The 24,184-nt window shown below is 38.7% G+C and overlaps 2 protein-coding genes across 4 annotated transcripts in view; one reads left to right on the forward strand and one right to left on the reverse strand.

Moving 5' to 3' along the window:
• The window catches only part of OTUD4 (OTU deubiquitinase 4), a 32,436-nt gene extending 13,576 nt beyond the window's left edge, over nt 1-18,860 (forward strand). Inside the window, exons 8-22 of one of the 3 annotated variants that reach the window (XM_009328744.1) lie at nt 507-564; nt 968-1,085; nt 1,319-1,383; nt 3,479-3,579; nt 4,945-5,069; nt 5,185-5,365; nt 6,585-6,750; nt 8,180-8,300; nt 10,330-10,385; nt 10,933-11,091; nt 11,671-11,809; nt 12,877-12,956; nt 13,032-13,146; nt 13,871-13,911; nt 16,176-18,860. In XM_009328744.1, the coding sequence (XP_009327019.1) occupies nt 507-564; nt 968-1,085; nt 1,319-1,383; nt 3,479-3,579; nt 4,945-5,069; nt 5,185-5,365; nt 6,585-6,750; nt 8,180-8,300; nt 10,330-10,385; nt 10,933-11,091; nt 11,671-11,809; nt 12,877-12,956; nt 13,032-13,146; nt 13,871-13,911; nt 16,176-17,420 (2,770 nt within the window). In that variant the 3' untranslated portion in view covers nt 17,421-18,860. Of the gene's footprint in view, nt 1-506; nt 565-967; nt 1,086-1,318; nt 1,384-3,478; nt 3,580-4,944; nt 5,070-5,184; nt 5,366-6,584; nt 6,751-8,179; nt 8,301-10,329; nt 10,386-10,932; nt 11,092-11,670; nt 11,810-12,876; nt 13,147-13,870; nt 13,912-16,175 lie in introns of all 3 variants that reach the window. The other 2 variants (XM_009328746.1, XM_009328745.1) reach the window with 2 other exon arrangements.
• Nucleotides 18,861-20,750: 1,890 nt separating this feature from the next.
• Nucleotides 20,751-24,184, reverse strand: part of ABCE1 (ATP-binding cassette, sub-family E (OABP), member 1) — an 11,405-nt gene continuing 7,971 nt past the window's right edge. The window contains exons 11-17 of the mRNA XM_009328747.1: nt 23,653-23,713; nt 23,510-23,568; nt 23,228-23,338; nt 22,991-23,133; nt 22,779-22,901; nt 21,530-21,641; nt 20,751-21,280 (exon numbers count right to left, since the gene is read on the reverse strand). Coding sequence (XP_009327022.1) covers nt 21,233-21,280; nt 21,530-21,641; nt 22,779-22,901; nt 22,991-23,133; nt 23,228-23,338; nt 23,510-23,568; nt 23,653-23,713 — 657 coding nt within the window. The 3' untranslated portion in view covers nt 20,751-21,232. The remainder of the gene's footprint in view (nt 21,281-21,529; nt 21,642-22,778; nt 22,902-22,990; nt 23,134-23,227; nt 23,339-23,509; nt 23,569-23,652; nt 23,714-24,184) is intronic.

Consider the following 24,184-nt stretch of genomic DNA (forward strand, 5'->3'; position numbering starts at 1 on the left):
AGGGAAAAATATGTGTATTTTCTCTGTGGAAAGTAATTTTCCAGTGATGTCAGGTGTAGAAAATAGTAAATTAGAGTGCCTGATGCCAGTTAACTAATGGAGTGGGTTTTGGTTTTGAGTTCTGTTGTTTTTTATGTCTGCTTTTGCTATGTTTTCCTTCTGTAGTTGCAAAAATTTCAGAGGAATTTTTTGTTTCCCTTGCCAGCCCCCCCTTTTTCTTTTCTTAAGTGATGGCTAAGTCAGTACACATAAGTAAGACTTCCTAAAACTTGTACTTAGAAACAAAAATATTATTTTTAGCTTTATATGATATAGAAATGTTGTTCTTGTTTTAGACGTAACTTTTTCATTTTAAGAGATGAAGATGTTCTGTGGTATGCTTATTGTGGAAAAATACATAGAAAGTGGTAGTTTCAGTATTTTTATCCACTTCCAAGATGTTTCTTACCTGATTTCCAGGCCTTATTAATACTATATTGCCACAGCTTTCTTCTATCCTTTTGCAGAAGTAAAGCTACAACAGTTAGTGATATGAATGGATTGAAGTCTCTTTCTGGCAACAAGGTATTTATATGTTAAGATTTATTTTCTTCCTAGTAACTTGTACTCTGCTATATTTTTTTCAGTGTTTAATGTTCATGATGTTTAATATTTAATGTTCAATCTTGAGTTTCTAGTTTTCCTAACGTGTAATAACTTAAAAACTACTTATTTCTTTGAAAAGTAATGTTTGCTTTTGATGTGCCAAAAAGTGGATAGTGTCCTTTTTAATGCTGCTCAGTTCTTCATTTTGTTCTGGTATGGTTAAAAGAACACCACTGAATTATTTTTTTCAAAGCTCTTTATGCTTTATGTATTTCCAGCTGCTTTATGTTTCAGTTTAAAGCTTGAGCACTGTGATTGAAAAATGGAAAACTGTACATCTTTATGTAGTTGACCATTTAGCACTTTGTTTTGTTTCATACAGCACCTTAAAAGCAATGGGAATCCTACCTTGTTGGTCTTACCTAAAAAAGTTCTTAAATCACTCAATCCATCAGTTTACAGAAATGTTGAATATGATGTTTGGCTCCAATCCAAATGGGGTAAGTAACTGACTATTTCAAAGTTTCAACTTTTGCAAGCTGATACCTAAAGTGAAGCCCTCTTGAAGAACAGTGATGCAAATGGCAGTTTGGATTTAGGCAATGGTCTTCCTCACATGGGTCAGTGTGCAGATTTAGGGCCTGAACTTCTGGTTTGCATTTTTACTGCATCAAGAAAGTAACTCTTTCGGTGTATTTAAACTAACAGTATATTGCTGCGAATGTATTTACAGATCAGCAAAACCAAGATTTTTCTATTGCTGCTGGCATGCAATACTCAATTGGAGATAAATGTAAAGTAAGTAGTATTGAATTATAGTTTACAGAGACATTAACATCTTGCTCAAGATCCTAGTTTTCCCTCTGTGTTAACTATTTTGATATATGATTGCTACTTTCTAAATATTCTTCGTTTGTGTCTTCCAACTGTGCATATGCTCATTATTTAATTGTTGGCGGTGTTCATGACATAGAGCATACATGTAGAAAAGGCATGTAATAGAACATCTAATCAGTGCAATTTTACTGCATTAGAAAGTCACAAGGTTAACTTCAAGAGTATATTTAATAAGGTGACTGTGGACCTTAACGTTAAGTATGCCAATAAGTTTGTGCAGGCTTGCCTCCATGGTGAGTCCTTGCTTGGTGGTGTAGAGTGCTAGCCTCTCTGTGAGAAGTAGGTGCATTTAAGGCGGTTTACTTGGTTCAGGCTAGGCTCCGTTCTTCTCTTGGTGGGCTCCGTAAGCGCGCTAGTTAATCCCATGATGTGCAAAAGTGTGGGATAGGTCTGTTTTATAAAACTGATCCTTATCTCCGCTGCATCTTTTGCTGATGGCTGCACCTGCTTTTATCATACTGCTGCATGATGAAGTGTTTGCGTGCATACAGTTTCATAGTGAAGAATGAAATTTTAGTGTTTTCTGTCATATAGGCTTTTCTTTGGAGAGACCAAAACCAACATCATAGTTCCATGTATTTATGTTCAACTCTGGAGATAATGATTTCTGTTTATAAATTGGCTTTGTTCTAATCTCACTACTTTCAAGTAATGGAATACAGCTCGCTTTAGTTACTGCAGATCCTGAAGTTTTGGGCAATTCTTCCTCTTGAAGTATTCAAAGTGTGTTACACAGTTGCTCTTTAAATTCTATTAAAATTTGTGGTACGTATTGCTGCTTAAGAAGAAACAAGATTTGCCGTTAAATTCTATAGTACTCAAATTTTAGATTAATCTCCTTAGGTGTGTTAACTAAACTTCTGGTACTTGGCTAAATATGTTTTTTTTCTAGGACATTTGACCATCTATTAAAATTATTAATATTAATGTGAAAATATTCAATTAGGTTTATCATGCAGCATGGGAGCTCTTTCAGTTTGTACTTTTTCTATTTGTGTAATGGAATTAAGCATAGTGAATAAATTGCAGGAAAAACACATCTGTAAACTTAAAAAAAAAAAAAACCCACAAAAAACCCACCCAACCCAAAAAAACCCCCCAAAACCACAAACCCCCCAAACCCCACACAAACAAAAAAACCTAATGTGGAGTTGATTATTTATTGCTTAATAGTACAGGCTTAAAATTTGTATTTAAGACCCTAAGGCTGTCTTGTGTAGTATTTACTGAAGGGTACGGATATTAGTAGAAAAAACTCTGGTAATTAACATACACTGTCAAATTTTATATGTACATGGCAAGACATAAATATATGGGATAAAAACATGGGAGGGGAAGATGAAGTAAATAGTGAAAAGTGGAGCTGACCAAATTAATACAACTGGAAAGCCAAATGTCGTAGCAGAACATTATGAAATGTATTTTGTATATAACAGAAGAATTTTAAGAACATGGAATGTTAGTCAGACAAGTAACACTGTGATCATGTCTGAACAACTTTTTTTGGTTGTTTTAAAAAACTTTCTGAAGAATAACTTCAGAAATAATTGGTGTTCATTATGTTCTTAAACTAAATTCCACTGAAGCTGGTAATGAATTTTTCTTTTCTTTGCATGGATTTTAACAAGTAAAAGCTTTGGGTTTTATTCTAAGATAGTGTTTTCAGTAAAGCTGAAAAGCCTTGACACACTGATTACTTTTAACTTTCTCATGCAGTTTTGAAAGTCATGTTTCATTAAGTAGTGTTACCTGGCAAGGGTTTTTTTGGTTTTGGGTTTTTTAATAGTATTTTTATTTCTTTTTGAAGAAGCGATACGGATTGAAGATTTGCTTTTGATACATTTACTGAATTACATGATGTTTATTTCTCAGGTCGTCTGTTGCCCAGAGGAAAAGTTGTATTTTTAACATTGCTGATATTTTAAGAGTTACGTCTTCTCATTGTCATCTTTGAAGCTAATGCACTTTTTTTTTTCCTTACTCTTTTTCCTTACAGGTGCGCTTAGACCATAATGGGAAATTTTACAATGCTCATATTCAAGAAGTTTGTTCAGAGAATGGGCCAGTTGTTGTATTTGTAGAAGAGCTTGGAGCAAAGTAAGTGCTTAATCTCTTTCGGAAAAGAGTGCCAAACTGAACCTTGGTAATGGTATCATTACTTTAGTTCAGAGTTAATTTCAGGCCCTGAAGTGTATCTGCTTCTTTACTTGAAGCAGTACTACCACAAAATTGTTAAGAAAACAACATACTAAATAAAAACAGGTTCTGCATTGATTGTCACTTCAGACTTTTTTTCTTTAGTGCTAAGTAGTCTGGATATTACTTGCACAGTAAAACAGTAACTACATTAGTATTAGAATTTTTTTTTTTGTACAAGATTCAATCCTAAACAGATTGACATAATCCTAATTAAGTGTTGCTTGTTGTGCTTAATGGTTAGATGCTAGGTTTGTGACAAGCTTTTCATATTAAAAAGTCCATCAAAGCACCTAGCTTCTCTGTTGGTTGAGTAGCTCTGCCTGATTTCATACAGCGTGCACCAAGCTGCTGTTTAGATTAGTGTCGTCTTTACCCTACCTTGGGACAAACTCAGGGTTTAAAGTTGTTGGTTGCGGGGTTTTTTTTTTGTGTTGTTCGTTGGTTGTTTTTGTTGGTTTTTTTCTGGGCTGGTAGTGGTGGGTGGTGGTTTTGGTTGTTTGGGCGGGTGGGGTTTTTTTGTTGTTCTTTTGGGGTGGAGGGGTTTGAGACATCTTGGGCTCTGCTGTAATTTCTGTAACTCTTCTGGGGCAAAAAAACCCCACAGTTGAGTGTAGTTTGGGAAGAGGAAACACTTTCAGTCAAGGTAAATGAGGGAACAAGAAAGGTGCCCGTTAATCTCATGCAATCTTCTGTTAAAAAAAGAAAATGTTGCAAGATCTGAAGATTGTCTTGCAGTTTGTTCCCTTTTCAAATTGAGATTTAACCTGATTTGAACTGTATATTATAGATTTGAATGTCTTTCTTTCAAATAATGTAACAGTTGCTTGGACATCCTTACAGCATCCTCAATTAAAAAAGCAGTAATTGCTCTGGGATATAAAACACCAATACAGTGTTTTTCAATCTTGACATCTATTGCAGTGTTTGTGATAAGTTTATCTGAGTATATTGCTTTTTCTGATCATCCTCCTTTTCTGTCTGCCCTGAAGACATTATAATACTCGCTTCGCAAATGGCTGATCATTCTTTACTGGATAAGTTTGCATCAACTTATCAGAGAGTTTTTCTTAAAAAAAAAAAAAAAAAGACAGTTTGTTCTTCCACACATTGCTTGAATGTAATCATAAAGAACAAAGGATTTTGAATGTAATGCTCTCAAAAACGGAAAGATCCATCAGTCTTAGTAAACATGTGGTATTAATTTATGCAAGCCCCAGTCTGGTCTTTAAGATATTTTTCCCTCCATAATTCCTTGTTTTGTAGGCATGCTGTCTCACTGAAGAGCCTTAAACCTCTTCCACAGGCCTCTCCTATGGAGGGCTGGAACACTGTGCCAGGGAAGAAGATAAAAAAGTTTTTCCCAACATGGGGGCAGAATGCTCAGCCCGGTAGGATTGTACTTGTCTTTGTGTGGCAGAATCTTTATTGTCAGCTGTTTTGTCCCAATGAGCTTAAAAAAATGATTAAAAAAACCCAAAACCTGTTTCCACATCTTTATCACAGATGCAGATTGCAGAGGGCCAAAGAATCAGAGCAAGTCAATAAAACCCCAGTCAGCACTACCTCCTCGACTTCAGCATACTGTGGGAACCAGGCAGCATCAGTTCTTATGTTCTGGGCCCCAACCTCATCAGACCTCAACTGAGCAAAAAGCTCCAGGCAGGAATCCTTCCCAAACTGTAAGGTAAAACTGCAAATAACGTCTTCCTTATCTTGAACTCTAGCTGAGCTTCTTGGAGCCCAGGTGCCTGCTTCAGATGCTTCCAACATGCTCTTTTGAAATACGTTGCCATTGAATTCTTAAGAAGTGTTCCAAGTCCTTAAGAATACACACAAGCACAGGAAAAATAATTCTTTTTTTTATTTATTTTTAAACCTTTTTCAAAATTGCTGCCATCATGAGCTCCCATTTTTTTTCTTGCATGGCAGCATCTCCCCTGGAAGCACCGTACACAAAACTGCAGTTTCTCCTTGGAAAGTGGATGTTGGTTTTGTTTTCCTGGTTGGGGCTGAAGTAGTATTGCATGTAGCGCTTCTTGGGCATGGCTAAGATGTTCCCTCAGCTTCTGCAGAACCTGTCATAGAGGATTGCTTCATGTTATGACTGATTACTTGAAGGAGTACGAGAACAGCATTTTGCCTGCATTTGTTGATAGTGATTTTTTGAATCATTGTGCTGCTGCAGCAGTTTCTGTTTTCATCATTGCTAGTCGTCTTCTATCCTGTCTAAAAGACTATTCTGTAATTGGCTACAAACCCAAACTCTTCATGGTCTATTCTGTCACTCTTCTGTATCCTAACTCCTTGTGGAATAAATGGGGCTGGGGTGTCTTTGGAGTCTGCCACATGCAACATCTTAAGGGCATTTTTCTTCCACCTTTAACCTAAATACATGACTATCCTAAAATGTTTAGTTAAGTTATTCAGAAAGCTGAAACAGTGATGTTAATTTTGTGTAGTGATGCTTCAGACACTGAAAAATATAATGCATTTTCCCTTTTGTTGTTTTATTTACAGAAATCTTCTTCCCCAACTTCCTCTTGCGTGTTCATAGATAGCAGATGGGGGGTGGTCAGTTCTCAGTTGGCACAGAAATGGATTAGATTACTTGATGTAGGCATTTGTTTTTTAACTGTGATCTAATAATTACCATTTGTTATAAAGTCTTACAAAATTGTATTGAACTGAATAAATCATGGACAAAATCCATTCTTTCCCTTCCTTAAATTTTATGCGTATGGGTAGCTTGCAATAGGCAGAAAGAAATCTGGTATATGTGGAATCACATAAGCAGTGCTATATAAATATCTTCTTTCTTCCTTCTAAACCATGAGTTTATATTGTGTTTGATACTGGTGAATTTCTTTGTCAAAGTGATCCCGTTTCATTTTTTTCCTTTACAGAAAACCAGACCGGGACAGAACCGAGGATCTGAATCATGGCAGCAGAGATTGTAACTACTTTGGCCTGTCTCCAGAGGAACGCAGGGAGAAACAGGCTATAGAAGAATCTCGTTCGCTTTATGAGATCCAGCAGAGGGATGAACAAGCTTTTCCAGCTCTTCCCAATGTATGTTTTTTTAATTGTAATTAATAGTGCATTTTTGATACTTCTTCCCAATGTATGTTTTTTTCATTGTAATTAATAGTGCATTTTTCATACTTGTCCATGAACCTTTAATTGTTGTTTTGCTGTCCTTGTATTACAATAGAATTCAAAACTTAAGGATACTTTCTTCGTACTCACTTTCTACATAGAAATATGTGAATCTACAATGCTTTATTATTCAAGATAAGACACATACGTATTAATTATTCCCTTGGGAATAATTAATGTCCACTATATACAGTTCTTCAGGCATGTAAATATAGTAGACACGTGAGCTTCTGAAGCTGTGGGCTTCTTCATGTTTCTCCTGTCTTTGGAAGGCTTTGCACTCCCTTACAGTTACTCAGATGTTGTCTTTTTCTTGTATGGTGGGATCAAACTTCAAGGTGAGGACAAAACTTGCTCTGAAGTACAGTTGAATTTAGCTGAGAAATAGCTCAGTAAAATGGCACTGCGGAGCTTGAATTAGTATATGAAGTGACTAGGTGATTGTTTCTGATTCGGTTCACATAAAACCTATTCTATTTATCAGTGACTTTTCTTTTTAGCCTGAGAACTTACTGGTGTGAGAACTTGCCTGGTATCATAAGTAATGCAAATTCTTTGTCAGGCTTGCTCTTTCTCTGTTGTGGAGCTGAGCTGGCTTCAGTGGACTTGTCTATGTCTAAGGGAAGAATGTAGCCTTTAGATTTTGAGAGCTTATTCCATTGATGCAATTTTTAAAGAAAGTGGATTGAGTCTCAGTATATCCAGGGAGTGAGCAGATCCTGTGGGTATAGAGCTGCTGTCTACGTAGGTTTATTCTAGAGACGTGTGGGGCTTTTTGGATTTAAATTCTAGGGCAAATAGAAACAAGAACCAGGCTGGGAAGAATGAGTAGGTGAAAGATGGGCCTTAAATCTCTTGCTTTGTGGAAGTGACTTCCTGCGCTGTATCTTTCAGTTCTTAAGCAGTAATTACTTATATTGGTGCAATCAAGAAGAAATGTACAGCTCTTCTGCGCTGCAAAGAGCAGACTAAGACTGAAGCCTAACGGACAGAGGTTGCGCGCTCTCTCTGAGCTATGGTTAACAGTGTGCTGTATTTGCTCCCCTGCAGAAGGAGGATGTGATTTTTAAAGTGGATATTGTCTGAATGAAGCAGTTCTTGTTTGTCATGTAAACTAATTACATGAATGCTTTTAAAGGACACTTTGCAAAATTTAACAATGAATGAAAGAGTGGATGAATCTGAACGATACTGATCAAGACTGCTTTTTTTCTCCCCATCTTTCTGCCTATCACAGAGATAAGTATTGTGTTGTGAAGGCATAGTAGTATCATATCAGATGATGGCAAAGTGTTATTGGACTTCTTATATAAACTCATATTTCTGCTTTTGTAAACTTCAGAATCAGTCAGTCTGTCAGGCTGCTACACAGACTGTGGATAATTTAAATCAGAAAAAGTTCTCAAATAATGAGAGAAGAAACAGCAAGTGGACAGCAGAGGTGGAAGAGCAGAAGGATAAAGGTAAAAATAAATGTTTTTAAATTAAGGCTTTTTTTGTTTGCTTGTTTTTATAACCAGCCTCAGAATTCATTCAAGATGGGGCATCTTTTTAGGCAATGAGGGGAAAATTATCATAAGTAATAGTGCCAAACTAAGCTAGGCTCAAGGTACCAAAGGTGTGGTTTGGGAAGAAAGTACGTCTTCCTGCTTTGTGAATGCGGCTGAGAGAGCAGGCTCCTTGCTGGGATTTTTGTAGTAAACGGGAAGAGGAATGAGAAAAGAAAAGACTATCAGAGCTACCCTAAATTCGATCCTATTGAAATTCTAGTGAGTGTGGCAGAAAGTGCCAGTGGGAGGAGTATTAAGAGTGCTTCCTGGAGTCGGTTAAGAGAAAAGCAGGTAAAAGTATTCAATGTGGCATGGTTAAGGATTAGCATACAATGGTGGAGAAAGAGGGGAGAAGATGGTGTACAGAAGAGTTGGAAAAAAAACCCCTGTTCACAGTAGAAAGAGCTGTCTCATGGTCAAAATTTGTTTGGGTTTCCTCCCTTCCCTCAATCTGTTATAACACTTTTTAGCTTCTCTTCATTGACTCTAAGCTTTTCCTTTTCTGTGAGGAAGTGGAACGCAGCAGTAATAGATGAAACCTGTAGCTGTCAGGAGGTAGTTAGTAAATCTTTGCTAAATGCACCTGATAGTACCTTTTTTTTTTTGATTATTTTTTGTCCTGTCAGCTTTGCCATAACTAAACACCGAATTTGATCTTGGCTTCTCGCACCTTCCCCCTCCCGACTAAATAAAACTCAAACTCTTTAGCCTCCTCTTAGAAGCTGTTCCTTCCCTCTGTTTTTTGAATTTTTTTTATTCCCTTATCTCTGGCAACAGCAGAGGCATTGCTGTTGTGTATTTATGGTACTTGTGCTCCTTAGTCCCTCTTAAAACATGTAATGCCTTCTTGAATGGTCTCACAAGGACTGATGACTATTTTTCATTCTCCAAACATCTGAAAACTTGTTTCATTTGAAAACTTGTTTCCTCAGCAATGCCAAAAAGAATGATCATGTAGAGAAAGCTCTTTGCTACAGTGTCATGATAGATTTTGCTCAAGTGCATGGCATGTACAACTTTCTCTGTTTTTTGTGATGCTCTGGATTGCATTGCCTCTTTTGAAACTAGGTTAAAAATCCTATGGGAATAAACTGTACTTCCTTCTGAGTATTTAGAGATTCCTGTTGGTGCTAGGGGAATCGGCAGTAATTCTCGTAATCAATATTGTTTAAATTTACATTGTTGTCCAGTTGTGATGGTCCATATACTAAGCTTTTAAAAAGGACATACCTATTTAGCGGCTACTATTAAACTTATGTACATGAATTTGATTGACAAGCAGTGGTAACCAGATTTGAACATAAGCTAGAATGTGAAGAACGTGTACAGATCTTACTATATGAAGATTATGCCATGACTGTTTTTCAACACCGTCTCCCCCACCACGTGTTTTCTGGTGCTCGAGAAATTAAACTTTCTGCATCAGTCTGAAAACTTTCTAGATCTTTTGAACCATTGAAACCTTCTAAACTGATCTATCTTTTACTCAGTCAAAAGTAGACAAGACTTTTAAGCTTCTGTTATCTTAACACTTGAATATGGAAATGCGGATCAAAACATTTTCACTTAAAGTACAAACTTATTTCTTTGTCACTAGGAGGGATTTAGGATGAATGATATGTGTTTAAAGCGACAGCCACATTTCTTTCCTGCTTCCCTGAAGCATCACCGAAATGGTTAACAAACATCAGTAAAGAACTCCTGTAGAGCTTTGAAAACCCAGGTTGAAGTAGCTGCTCTGTTACTGCCCTAACAACTGTTTATTTTAGGATGCTTTGATCTTTGATAAAATTGAAGTTTAAGTTTTCTGAAGTAATATGTGCTGAGGAAGGTTTTGTTTTGAAGGTTTAACTTTGGAAAGACAAACTTTTAAGTGGCTTAAGTTGTGATAGCCATAAATGGTGTAATGGTTCATTTACTAGGTTATGTCTTGGTGTTACAGAGTCAAATTCCAGGCAGATCCACTTAAGTCAGAAGCTTGAGCCAAATTCATCTGAGGTAATCTTAAAGAAAAGACCAAATTTTTTTTTAATGTTATTGCTTCTCTGATACATGATTAGCAGAGCAATAGCTGCCTTTAGAGCTGTGATTGCTGCTGCTGCTTTACAGCTTTTAGTGAAATACTTCTAAGGTTGGAGGCTTGTATTGCTGTCAGCTTTCCTCAGCCTCCGTAACCCATACTTACAGTCTTTCTCTGCAATCTGAGTTCTCAAATCTGGGCTATCGAGAGCACTTACGAATCTGGATTTGTAATTGCTTAGTAGTCCGTACTTTCAGTATAATGGGACCACAGAAGATTTGATGTTTACTAATAGCTACTGTGCTAACAGACCATGATCTCTGAAGTTCAGTGAAGATTTGTGGCCTCTTGTTGGCTTTTAACCTTTGCTGTCCTTTCAATGAGCAAAATGTTACACTAGTATAATAGTGATTGGGTGCTTAGCCCACTTTGTATGTAGTGTGGTTTAATATCTTTGAATGCCTCTTTGAAAAGTAAATCTTAATATTAGACTAGCTGTGTCTGTTGTTTCTAACTTTGCTTTAGAAGAATAGTCAAGAGGAGAGTTATCCAAAAGCTTCATCTCCTTTGGAACAACTAAAAACAGATTCTCCGGTTCTTGCTGAGCAAGTAAGAAATGTTTGTTTGATTTCAAAGTTTTCCAGTCAGGAGACTTCAGACAAAGGGGAGCTTCGTCACAGCCACGTATGTACTATAATACTGGCTTCTAATTACATAGTCATTTGTATGGCGATGATGCTAAAATTTCGTATTTATAGTTAGGAATCTGTTATGTCCAACATAGATTGTAAAAGGACAACCCTTGATAGAAAAGTAAAAGTATATCCTTTCTCTTCTGAGAGAGGGGTTATTTCTTATCTTTCTACTAAGATAACCATGCTTTTCACTTTAAATTCTTTACCTTTGCTTTTTCAGGTTTCTCCAAGGTTATTGGTAATCGTTTATGAGGGTGGCTTTTCTTTTGGATGGGAGATACTTAAATTTAATGCTCGTGGAGGTGGTTATAACACTGATGGCTGTCTGTGGTACAGGCATGTTCTGGATAGAGCTCAGTGCAGAGTTCTTCACACAGTGATGTAATGTATCTCAGATCTCTTTTATGTATACAGCCTGGTATGTTACAAGTTAATGTTTTGCTATGGTGATGGTGGTAGTCTGGATAATACTGAGTCATCAAACCTTTTTTGGTAGAAGTCAGACACATTAGGGGTCACCAACAATGGTGACTTCGAATAGTTTCATGTGATCTCTTTGTTTTTATAGAACCTGACAGAATGCTTACCAAGCATAACTCCAACACCCTCACCAGTCTTTTCTGAGGTGCATTTACCTCCAGCAGTGCCTTCTGTACCAGCCATTGTGCCAGCTTGGCCAAGTGAGCCAACAACCTATGGACCAGCAGGTTTGAAGAAATATTAACATAAATCAGAAACTACTAACCCTGAAAAATACTTTAACTGTCTTGCTAAATTGAAGATGCTTCCAGGAAACACTGTTTCATATAACTTCACGTTCCAAAGGCAGTCATTCATAGGAATATAGTTTCTTACTGCTGAAAGCTAATGAGAGTTCTAGTAGGTCTTTGATTGCCTATATGTATAGCTTGCTTTACTCCCTGCCTGAAGGTGGAAGAGGGATATGTACTCAATTCTCTGTTTTTCTCCTGAGTGGGATAGCATTGAGCTTTGAGGGGGCTTATTCTGAGGATCTGCTTAAGGTAGAACACGTTGTCAGCATGTTGAAGCTTGATATGTGTCTGTGCTCTGTCCCCCATGTAATAAGCCCCTTGATTCGCTAAGGCCTCAGCTTGGGTCTGGTATGTCTGGAACTAATGAGAGCCATTTGGGCCTGAACTGCAAAGCTGGTGTAATGGTTTTTCTGTGCTGTGCATATCTTCTGATACATGGAATTAGCTTAGATTCAATATTGCTCGTTAGCTCAGGTGCTGTACTTTCTCTCCCACTGTTGTGTTTCTGTACAAGAACTAGCTTTCAAATCAGCATACTGTGTTCACATGATGTGGTAATAATCCTGTCATACTTGACCACATCTGTGACAGGAGATGCATAGCCCAGTTAATCTGAGCTCAGATTCAGAGTTGACTGTAAATGACTAATCAGAATGCGAACTGCAGAGATTCACATATAAGTTTCAGTTGCCCCCTTTTTTTCCTTTCCTATTTCCTTCTGGTATTCATAATTTTAAAAATAAATATGGGAAGGGTTTAGCTATTTCTGGAAAGCTTAACTGTTTCACTCTTTCTGAAAACTATTCTCTGCATTTAGCCAAATCTTTTGTTTGTAACTTCGCGACTCACGAATGTCCTCTTATGTCTTCCCGAATACCTTTTTTCTTTTTTTTTTTCTCCTGTCTTGTGAAACTTGCTTTCTTGTTGTCATTTTCTTTTGTGATTGTATATAGTTGAGCGCTATATATATGTATGCATGTATGTATGGTTTTTTCCCTTAGGTATTCCAGCCCAAATACCTGCTTCTTCATTGATGCCAGCCCCAGCAACGGGACCTGACTCTATTGTATCACAGGCTCAGGTAACATCTGCTCCAGTTGCTGGAGTTCCTGTGTCGCTACAAGCAGTTAACCAGCCTTTAATGCCTTTGCCTCAGACTCTGAATCCTTATCAGGATCCGCTATACCCTGGATTCCCTTTTAGTGAAAAGGGAGAAAGAGCCGTTGCACCCTCTTACTCCCTGTGCAATACTGGGGAAGACTTACCTAAAGGTGAGAAGCTAGAAGGAGGTCTGGGTTTTATACCATTTTTCCTAATAGGCTTTCTTTTCTTAAAATGTAGATAAAGACAACTTCTTTGGTCCTGTTGTTAGTCTGTGTCAAAAGATTGAATTGTTGTCATTCCATGATTTAAGGTGTGGGAGGGACTGTTGAATAGAGTTGCAGCTCTTTAGTTTGCGTTGCTAACAGTGCGATTATTTTAAGTGGTTGCACCTGGAAATCTGCTATGATCATTTTGTGGTTCTTAGCTGGACCCACCATAACTTGAGGTTTTGTGAATGTAAAGGATTCTCTTTGGAGAACTGCTTCCTTTTACAGTTACAGGTTTTCTCTTGTAATCAAAAGCTTGGAAGTTGTTGAGCATTTCCTTACTGGTCTGGGAAAATACAGGTTTTGGCATACTACAAATATGGAATATGCCCATAAAGAACATATCATGTCTGACTGCACGGTGGTGTTTTACTGAACTGTTTCTTTAAAAACCAGAAGTTCAGTTCCACAAACTGTTAAAATTGAAATTTAAACTGCAGTTGTGTTCTAGATACCTTAGTGTGGCAGCCACCCCCCCCGCCGCCCCCAATCAAAGACATGCAAGCTGCAACTTAACACCAGTGTTTCTCTACTGAAATGGAACTTTATGCAGGGACTAATTTTTGGATCAGATTAAGTGTAATATTTTAGGTCTTCATAGATCTTTTTCTGTTTTTTTTCCTAGATAAGAATATTCTTAGATTTTTCTTCAATCTTGGTGTGAAGGTAACTCTTCAAACTTACTTACGTTTTTGTGTTTTTGTTACACCATAAAATTTGCTTGTATTTGGTAGTACTTGGAGTGGAGAAGTTTGGTTGCTGCAGCTGTACACTTCAAGTTCATCCTTAAATTTGAAATACTTTCTTATTTTGTCTTCTATTAACTGGGATCCCAACAGTGGTCCACGTTTGCAGTTCAAGTCAACAGAAATAAATTTTATCTCAACAGTGATAGTGAGAACTATTGGCTTCCAACTGTGGCTATACAGTCAACAGATTGTGCTTTACAAATTCACAGGTAAACCATCGTGAGTTTGAAGATGCATTCTTTCAGAAGCAGTGTAGAGTAAAAGAGAAAAGGCCCTCCAACTTTGACCATGTCTCTGTACTGGCAAAGCCATTGCAGTACAGATACCTAGTATGTCTTTCCCTGAGGACACTCCCTTAAGTAACCTGCATGTCTGTCCGTTCTGCTCAGGTTAAGGACAACAGTATTTTACTTTTAACCTTCTAAGTAACTGTAATAGCAGTTGATGTGTATATGTGGTGCAAATCTGTGTGTGTGGTTGGGGAAGAGGCTCATCCAAAAAGGCAACATTTTCCATTTCTTGGTAAGGACTAGTTGTTTCCTTAGCCTCTCCCTTCTGCACATAAAAATGTGCCTTTTTTACCTTCTCTCACTCCTTCTGTCAGGCAAACTACTTTGGAAAAGGTGCCAAGAGCTCTCGGGCTTATTCCACATGACTTTGGCCATAAGTAATGATTTTCTTTGGTGTCTGTGCATGGAAAGAGGGAATGTTCAGCACAACTTACAAAGTAAATTTAGATTTCATAACTGTGTGCCTAAGACAAGTCTCTTTGCTTAATAGAAAATCCATGTCATTAGCAAGTGTCACTGCAATATATTTAAACAACGTTTGTTTCATAAGCCTACATGTATTTGGGACTCTCCTTACTGGTGCTTTGTATTATTTAGGATATAGTCTGTCATTTTGGTGCTTCAGCACCATCTACCGGTCAAAGTACCATGTTCTAGTAGTTGTGCTCCTCAGCTGGTGGCCAAGTAGTATGGTAGACCTGGGCACTGCTTTCTGCATTACCCTGTCCACTGCTTTGGTCCCAGATCCTGCCACGCTGTTATCCACCCCCTTCCAGCTGCTCGTTCAGAGTGAACCGACTGGTTCCTGTTGAGAGGAGGTCTGGGTAGGCTTCTCAGGATGGTTTGCTCCGGGGGCTGTTTCTACAGATGGCACAGACAAGACCGTGCCAGCTTTTGGGCTCTGCCCTTTACCTACTCCAGTGTTTTCTTAGACAGCCTTGTGCCTCCAGCAGCCTTGCATGGTGTTCCGTATGGCCTGAAATATGTGCATTTGGCACACTGTATTATAAAAACATCCTACAATGTTGCTCTTGGGCCAGTTGCTATGTGCCATAGTACAAACACAAAGTCTGCGTTTATAAACTCTCTCTCTGAGCAATGTGACCGTAAGCCACTGTGTGCTAGTTAGTTAACGTGGAAGTAGAGGAGAGGGAAGGGGGTCGCCACCCGAGGTGGATGACCTCAGTATTGTGAACATAGCTTGTGTTCACGAACAGCACAGAAAAGGTTGCCGCTGAAAATGGCATGTCCGTTGTGTGACTCCCACCGGTAGCTGGGAAGTGTTGTATATGCTAATGAAACCTATCCCCCTACTTCATGAAAGGGCTTCTAAGAAAGCTGATCTGTGGGTTTTGTGTATATATATGGATTTCAATCTTTACAAATTGTCCTTGGGGAAATGATCTAACAGTGTAGTCTTTTTCTTTTTTTTTCTTCTCTTTTTTTTATTATTAAGTGAAAATATGTGCGTGGTATGACTTCTTGTTGTTTTGACTGTTATCCCTTACAATTTTGAAAAGTGAGCTAGTAGGGCAAATTGCCAATTAATAATTGTGATTCTGGAAAATGAATTTGAAATGTGTGTCTTCAAAATGCATAGCTAAAGCTTGACTTAATAGCATCATGTGTTTAAATTAACTACATAGAAATTGTTACCAAGTTTTCTTACTGGTCATAACTGTTGCCCATTGCAACTGCATTTGGAAGGAAAACCAAAAATGAGAACATCATCCGGGAGTCCTGGATATTTGGAACGGAGGGCAGTCACTTTAAATAAAATTAACCTGTACTTCCTGTAACTAACTGTTTCAAAATTTTAAATGACCTGTGTGCTGTTACGTCTGTCTGAACATTCAAAAGACCAAATACTTTCCCCCCTCCTGTCTTGCAGGCATACAGTTGTCCCATGTGGGCACCCCATTCTTACTTGTACCCCCTGCACCAGGCCTATTTAGCTGCTTGTAGAATGTACCCAAACGTGTCCCTTCCTGTGTATCCGCACAACCCCTGGTTCCAGGAGGCTCCGCCGACTCAGAATGAAAACGAAACTGCACGAACAAACAGGCACTTTCCTGTTCAGAGCGAGGCCAGAGCCAACGGTCAAATTCCGCAGGTTGATGGTAGATCTCCATCGCTGCCTCTGATTATACCTACAGCTCAGGTGTCAGAAAGTCAAGGACAGGTCTGTGTAGAATCGGAGAATCCAGTGCAAGCTCTTCATGCAAACTATGAGGAGTCCCTGAGAGGGAAAAATATGTTCCCACAGCCGCCCTTTGGACACAATCACTTTCTAGGAGCTCTTCCAATAGCCCCTCCTTTCTTTCCTCACTTTTGGTATGGGTACCCAGTTCAGGGTTTCATGGAAAATTCAGTACCGAGGCCTAACGTTGTCATGTCGCCTGAGGACAAAGAGGCAACAGCTAGCACCTCTGCGAACGTGTATGTGGCTAAGGAATGCAGCCCCCCAGTTCCTGCAGTAAACTCTGCGGAACAGCTTCAGAAGACTAACGGCAGCAGCGCCTTGAACACCGTACCATTCCCTGTGGCTGGTGCGAGCAGTGAATGCAGTGCCCCGAAAGAAACTTCAGCTAGGCCACCTCAGTTGGAGCAAACTTGCCCTTCGGCTTCTCCCGCTAAGCAAAAACCAGCCGGGCAGCAAAGTCGTTCTCCGCAAACACAGGGGACTGAGAGGCAGACGGCAGTGCCCAACACTCCGCCACTGTTGGCAGAACCACCGAAAAATGAACTGAAAAACAGCATTCCCAGTCGTAAGGAGAAGACTGATAAAGGTAGAGATTCCAAGGGTGCTGGTAATCTGCAGACAGAAAGCAGGGCACAGAGAACGAGGGAAGAGAGCTCCGAAGACGAGAGTGAGGTTTCCGACATGCTGAGAAGCGGTAGATCCAAGCAATTCTACAGCCAGACTTACGGAGGAGGCAGAAGGCCCAGGCTTGAGTGGGGTTACTCCAGCAGGGGAGGATACCAGTTCCAAAGAAACGAGGAAGCCTGGAAAGGACCACCCAGCAGAAGCAGAGATGACGGCTACCAGTATCAGCGAAACTTTAGAGGGAGGCCATATAGGAACGACAGGAGACGGGCAGCACTGGGAGATAATCAGAGGGGGCATCAAGCATAGAATGAATGGATAATTGAAAATTTTAAAATGCAAAAAGTAATTTGAAGTAGCAGTTTAAAATCTTAACCTTTCTTTTTAGTAAAGTTCAAGGCTATGTTTAACTTTCGGCGAGTAAAGACTAAGAGGATGTGAACTCCTACCATAAGGTTTTTTTGGGGATTATAGTTTGTTTGGCTTAGCATTTTTTCCTCAAATGTCAAATTAGAAAAAAAACAGTATAGGTTTAGCGTTTGATAATCCCCCCACCCCCCCCCCCAGGTTTGAGTTTGTGATAGAAGATGGATATGTACGTTTACTAGAGTGACAAATTATAGCATTTGACGTGATCTAGATTCTAAAATTGACAGTAACATTGCACCAAATATAAATGTATATTTTATCATACAATGCCTTAGTTCTGATCTGAGCTAAAGGAATTCTCAGCCTACTGCACTGTTGTCTTTGATATGCTTCCAACCCAAAGGCCTTTCATCTCAAAAAAAAAAAAAAAAAAAAAGAAAAAAAAAGTCTGTCAAACTTGAATGTTTCTCTTCAGTGTGTTACACGTACGGCAGCCAGCTAACCCTGTGTCTTAGGTATGTTGTATATAGTTCTTTTCATATTCATAGGGTATATTTTTGAATTTTAAAAAGCATTTATTTGTTGAAATCAAAATCAAGACAAGCAGTCAAGAATAGCTGTGTATGAATTGATAAGAATGGCTGTTTCCACCAAGAATTCTTAATGCTGGTGTGACTAGAATGGTGCCTATGCCAACCGAATAATTACAAAGACAATAAAAATGTAGATGCTATGCATTTCCAAAATAATTCTGCATCTGTTATAATAGCAGAAGTTTTTTTAATGCCACTTTAACACTAATGCACTGACAAATCCTAGGTATTTTGTGAGGAGAGATGCATAAAGTACACGTTACCGTTTTTTAAGTTTGTATGATTGAGCTACTGTTCAGTATTCTTTTGTTGTTGCACTGTTGATGCAAATTTACGTTTTGCATGTACAACTCCTTGCTGGAACTACTTTTAAAAGCAAGATGGAGAGTCTCGGTGTGCTCTGCTCTTCCCTACAATTCAGAAGAAAGTGGCTTCTGCCTTATATTTTTACACTGTGTCAGAGTTGCGATGCCGTTTCGTCTTGACTCTGATAACGATCTCTGCAGTGTTCCTGTTGCCTTTGCAGTTTGGACGTTCAGCTGTCCAAACTCGGAGAGTGCAGTGTGCACAGTATTCACTCAGCTCTGTTGCTCTGTAAAATTAACTGTTGTGTATATTTTTATATCTGTATATACCAGCGTAGGTGATGGTACCCTTTCATTCACGTCCAAGATTGTACGCCCTTGATCAGGAAACTTGAGTGATAGTTATGTGATAAAGGATTTCTTTTCAGATGCATGCCATGTATAAAACCTTACTTAAAATAAACGTTTGTCTTTTCACTTTCTTTCTAAATTGTATGTACATATTTGAAACTGTTGCAGGGACATTAAATGTACGGTTTTGCTCTGATAGAGCCACTTGTAGACAGCAGCAGAACTATAAACAATTAGCTGCAAACTAAAAGGGGACGTAAACGGGATTTCTAGTTCTTATTCCAAACGGTAGTGGCTTTGTGCTGCGGGTTTTTTAAGCTAAATACTTTTCCATTCAGAAACGTATTCGGCATTTCGAAAGAGGCAATCTTCTTTGGTTTTTCAGGTTGAGAACTAAGCAAGCAGTAACAGTTGATACCATTGTGGTCCTCTGTTTACCTCTGCTACTTACAAAGACTTAGAAGGGGCTTCTTGTCATCTCTCCTGGGAGGTTCTAAAGTGTAACTCCAGCTGTAGCCCAGATGTGTCCAGCAGTCACTGACATAATCATTCAGGACTACAGCAGGCATTTAATCACGAGCTTTGTTGCAAGAACAAAGGTAGTACACTTTCTACAGAAACTTCTTGGGAAACAATGGAAAACATAGGTATGGCCGCAACTGGTAGGGCTGTGCTTTTAGAATTTACTCTTAAAAATGGCCTTAAAGTATTCAAGCTGGCCCTATGCCCTGCCTTGCTACCCTAGGACAGTTAAGGACTGAAACGTGCAGATGTAGTATTTTCTCCAACTTTACCAACAGTGAAGGAAGTATGGTTTCCTCTGTTTTTTGCTAGGAGACTTGTAGATTGATTGGCCAAACCCTTTACCTGGGGCAAGATGTTTTAGGTTGCAGGATCCCACTGCTTATAGGGGACTATATGTAATATTTAGCATGCAGTGGACTGAGATAGGCAGCTTCAGGTATCTGCTAAACCACATCTTTACCTCACCCTAATTAGGACTGATGAAGAGAAGACGCAGAACTCGAGTCCAAAGGGATTCGTACTCACCTGTGTGACTTAACTGTAAGTTTTAGTTAGCCTTGGGAAGTTTTTGTCTAAACACGCAGTGGCGGTGGTGGTGTAAGGCTGTATTCGTTACCTGTACTTCTTCATGGAGGTACCTCTGCTGGCAAAATACAGATGGATTTCTGTTGTCGGTTAGACAGAGACAGTGTATAAAACACCTGATACTGCCAAAGTTATAAAATATCCAAGTTACTAACACACATAATGGCTTAAAAAACCCCAAACCAAACCACTGCCTTTTCCTGTAACTTATGAGGCAAAAATGTAAATAAAGAAGAAAACCATGTTTTCTTTTATCTCTCGTAACATTTTTCACATGCCAGTGAAGGCAGAACAGACCACTGCTGCATGGAAAATACCTTCCTTTTAAGATATATAGCTGAAAGTTATTTTTATGTGTCTGGGAAATGTACTTAGACAAGTAAGTAGGAACCCTCAAATATAAGCACTTTTCCCCCTCTCCCTGAAGGACCTTACTTGATATGGAAATTGATTTTTGACAAGCTATTATTTTTGTTTACCTTCATTTTTGTCTATAGTAAGGATCAAAGCTTTTGCTTTTGGCAAAAATAATTCTTGCATCTTACCCTTGTAAAAACTTAATCTTTCCACGGAAAGATGGCAGGTGCCCGCACTTACAGATGGAGGAGCGAGTTGGAGAAAACAGCCATTAACCTTTCTTCATTATGTAGGTTTAAGTTACAGAAGATTGAAAGGATTTCAGTATTTTCTTTAAGACTTTATTTAACTGATTATTCTCCTGTAACTAGGTCTGAGAGGATGCACAGGGACAGATGTCTATAAAAGAGGTGTCGGTATCTTCCTTTATATTGCTTGTACTCCATCTTTTGTGCGTTCTTTTCTAAAGTATGAGAAAAGGTGTGTGTGACATGATATAAATATACACACTTTTGAATTAGCAATTCAAGAATTGGACTGTGTCACAGAAGAGATGAAAGTTAGGAGGATATTTATTTACGAAACCCTCATCCAGAGAGATTCAGCCTTTTTAAAATAGGAGTCGTGGCTGTAGCTTGACACTGTTGGTAAGCTTCCCTCGTATACAGAAAACAGCTTCAAAGCTTTTTAAAATGAGGAAGTGCAGTCAGTACTTGGTACGTGAGTAGGATATATTGGGATTGAAAACCTCCCTTAAATTTTGAAAAATCAGGAGACTCATTTGCACAATTTCAAGGTGGTCTATTTTGAAATTATTACACTGAAAATAGGGCTGTGTCACCAAAATATAGAAAGTGGCAGTTTTACTCAGACTAGGATTTACACTGCTACTGGTCTCAGATGTTACACGCAGCAAGAGATTTTAAGCTCCAAAGGATTAAGTGTTCTAAAACCTGATTGAGCCTTCTTATCCACAAATGTTTAATTCCAATATGCATTTCTAGATGCCAGTTACAAAGATGCTCAGATTCAATGTTTAGTCATCCAGGAAAAAGTAGTTTCCGCTCTTCTTTTGTTCCACATCCTTGGGAAGAGAAAAAAGGTCAATGTTACTTGAAGTAGCCTTTGGCAGACTTGAACATAGCTGAAATAAAACCCCCTTATCTAAACTCTTTTCTGATTACTTTCCTGATTACTCTCACTGCTCATTTCACGTGCTGTTCTCCAGCACAGCAGAACTACCAGGCTAGTGTTCATTTTGTTCCTCACTTTAAAACCTGGCTTCGCATTAAACAGTCATGGCTTCTTTACTGTAAAGGTGCTTCTCTCTTACCTTGATTGAATTGAGTTTGTTTATTCTTGGTCTGTAATTATTGGGGTCTCTTCTAAAAGTGATTTCAAGCTGAGATAAAAACTTATTCATTCCAGCCAAAAGAGTCTGTGGACTGTTAAGAGAGAAGAACATTGCAGCTAAATTTTCAGAAGTTCTGTACTATGTAGATTACAAGGCAGCTTTGATCTCCATCCTGAGGTCTGGCAACACAAGCCCGAGCTGTATGTGACATACCAGGATATGCTGCATTTTCAGTCAAATCACATCTCGGAGAAGAAGTCGTAACTACTACTCTCATCTTTCAGCAGTATCTCGGCATGGCACTACAAGTCTCCAGACTGCTGCCTTTACATTCTTTTTACTTTGTATCCACACCTGTGTGCGTGCTGGCACACTTTAGTTATTTAAATTCAAAGAAAAAAACAGTTGCACTATTAGCAAGACATAACAAATATCGTAACATATACTGATGCTGAGAAATGGTTATGTGATCATGATTTTTTTTAATTCAAACCGTGTTCTTAGAAGGAATACCATCAAAACCAGGCTAGCAGTGTGTCGTAAACACACTGCTAGACCAATGTGTTTACTTCATCTGGCTCGCGTTAAGTACTTGGTAATTACACTGTTCTAAAAGCCTGGTTTCTAATAAGGTTGCTCATCAAAAAGTCTCTGTAATTTACATGAAATTACTTACAGGAACAAAAGTAGACATACCAGAAGGGGCAGCTTTGAAAGAGTAAAACTCATAGGTAGTGTACATTGTATGTTGCTGTCAAGACTTGCACTTCACAAGATTTGCATGCAGATGTACCCCTAGTACCCTGCTTGCTTTTCATACATCTGAAAGTTATTTTCCCAGGCATGGTTTACAGTTGGTCCTTTTTTTCATTCCTTACAATCGATGCCACTTATTTGTTCTCCTCTGATTGTAATTTAATTGGTGTGCAGTTGCTTAACGCTAGTTTAAGCCAGGAGCTGATGTTTTTGAGGGCTTGGTTACATTCTCCAACTCTGCCCCAACTCTGTGTCTATAGGCAGCCTCCAGGAGTGGGTCAATCCCATTTTCTTTTCCTCGCTTCAGAACAAAAGCCAGAACCCTCAGGACACTCTTGGATCACTTTAAATGCAGCTTAAATTTCCATAGGCAGGCATGCTTCGCCTCCTTATTTTTGTTGATGCTTCTGATAAACAATTTATTTCTACGGTGTCCTCCTTTATCTTGCTTACTAATCCAAATGAGTCTTACCTGTTCGCAAGTGTGTTCTTGGAAGGAATGCCATCAAAAACAATCACACGATCAGCAAGATATGTAGCCATGATAAAATCATGTTCTACCACAAAAGCTGTTTTTTTAGCATGGAGAATGAAACTGAAATAGAAATAAAAAAAGAGCTGAATGTAAGCTTACTGTAAAACTACTGAAAATTTCAGTTCTTCTTCCCATTGTGTATACTTTACCGTAAAATGACTCTTGCAGCCATTAGACGTTGTTCAGAGTCCAAATATGCTGAAGGTTCGTCAATTAGGTAGACATCTGCAGGTTTACCAAGACAAAGAGCTAATGCAACGCGCTGCAACTCGCCACCAGACAACGTTTGAACCTATTGGGGCGGGGGGAATAAGGCCGTATTTAGTTCAGGTACGGGCAGAGAATTAAGGAAGAAAAGTTAGGATATTGTCTCAGGCAATTGATACCTCCTGGTCAATGATGTTTTCTATTTGAAGAGGTTTCATGACATCAGTTACAAACTGGGGGTGTGTATAGGCATCTCTGATCTTCTCATGCAGTAGCTGACGGACACTCCCCTAGTAGAAGAAAAATGTTGCCACTCAGTTTTGTGCACCACACCATAAGAAAACAAGAAGAAATAGAATTAATAGAGCTTTTTGTTCTGGGCATAAAGAAATTCTACCTGTGTACTACGAACATGCTTTTTGTAGCAAACACAATACTTAATAACTAAGGCTTAAACGTACTGTAGATTTAGGGCTGATCTTCTGTGGTTTGTAGCTGACATTTAGAACCGGGACCTCACCTATAAAAAGATAAAATTTATAATGAAAACAAGAGCCTTTCCAGTATCTTCAAAATAGGTTTCAACTCGGGTATTAAGCGCTACCTCCTTCATCAGGTGTAAGTCTTCCTGCAAGCATTCGGATAAATGTAGTTTTGCCAGTTCCTAAAATAAAATGCAAGTTACATATGACTTCAGACTTTTTAGTAACTTAGACCTCTAACAATTAAGTCACTGATACAAAAAAATACAGACTTACTAAGGAATACATTTTAAAATTAGACCGCTTTGAGAATTCCTACATTCACTGCCAGCAAGCGGCACCTGCCATTACTTGCTTTTTCAAATGGAAGAGACCTCTAAAGCTACAGCCGTCTAGACTTGGGGCCAAGCTCACCAGGTCAATCATCATCCTGCCAATCTCAGTTCTTAAAATGGGGTCACAGACAAACACAATGGCATCATTAACATTCAGTAACTTCTATTTCCTGCTATTTAGAGAGCAAGCTCGTGGCATGACATCTTCACTAGGAAACAAGCAGTTCAACCTGACTCAAAACCAGTAATTTTGAAGCCTGGCTCCCAGACTGAAAAGGGGCTTTAGGAGCATATTTAGGGCTGTAGAAGCAGTTTCCAG

This window comes from Pygoscelis adeliae, unplaced genomic scaffold (assembly GCF_000699105.1).
Source record: "Pygoscelis adeliae isolate BGI_AS28 unplaced genomic scaffold, ASM69910v1 Scaffold66, whole genome shotgun sequence".
Classification (NCBI taxonomy): Eukaryota; Metazoa; Chordata; class Aves; order Sphenisciformes; family Spheniscidae; genus Pygoscelis; species Pygoscelis adeliae.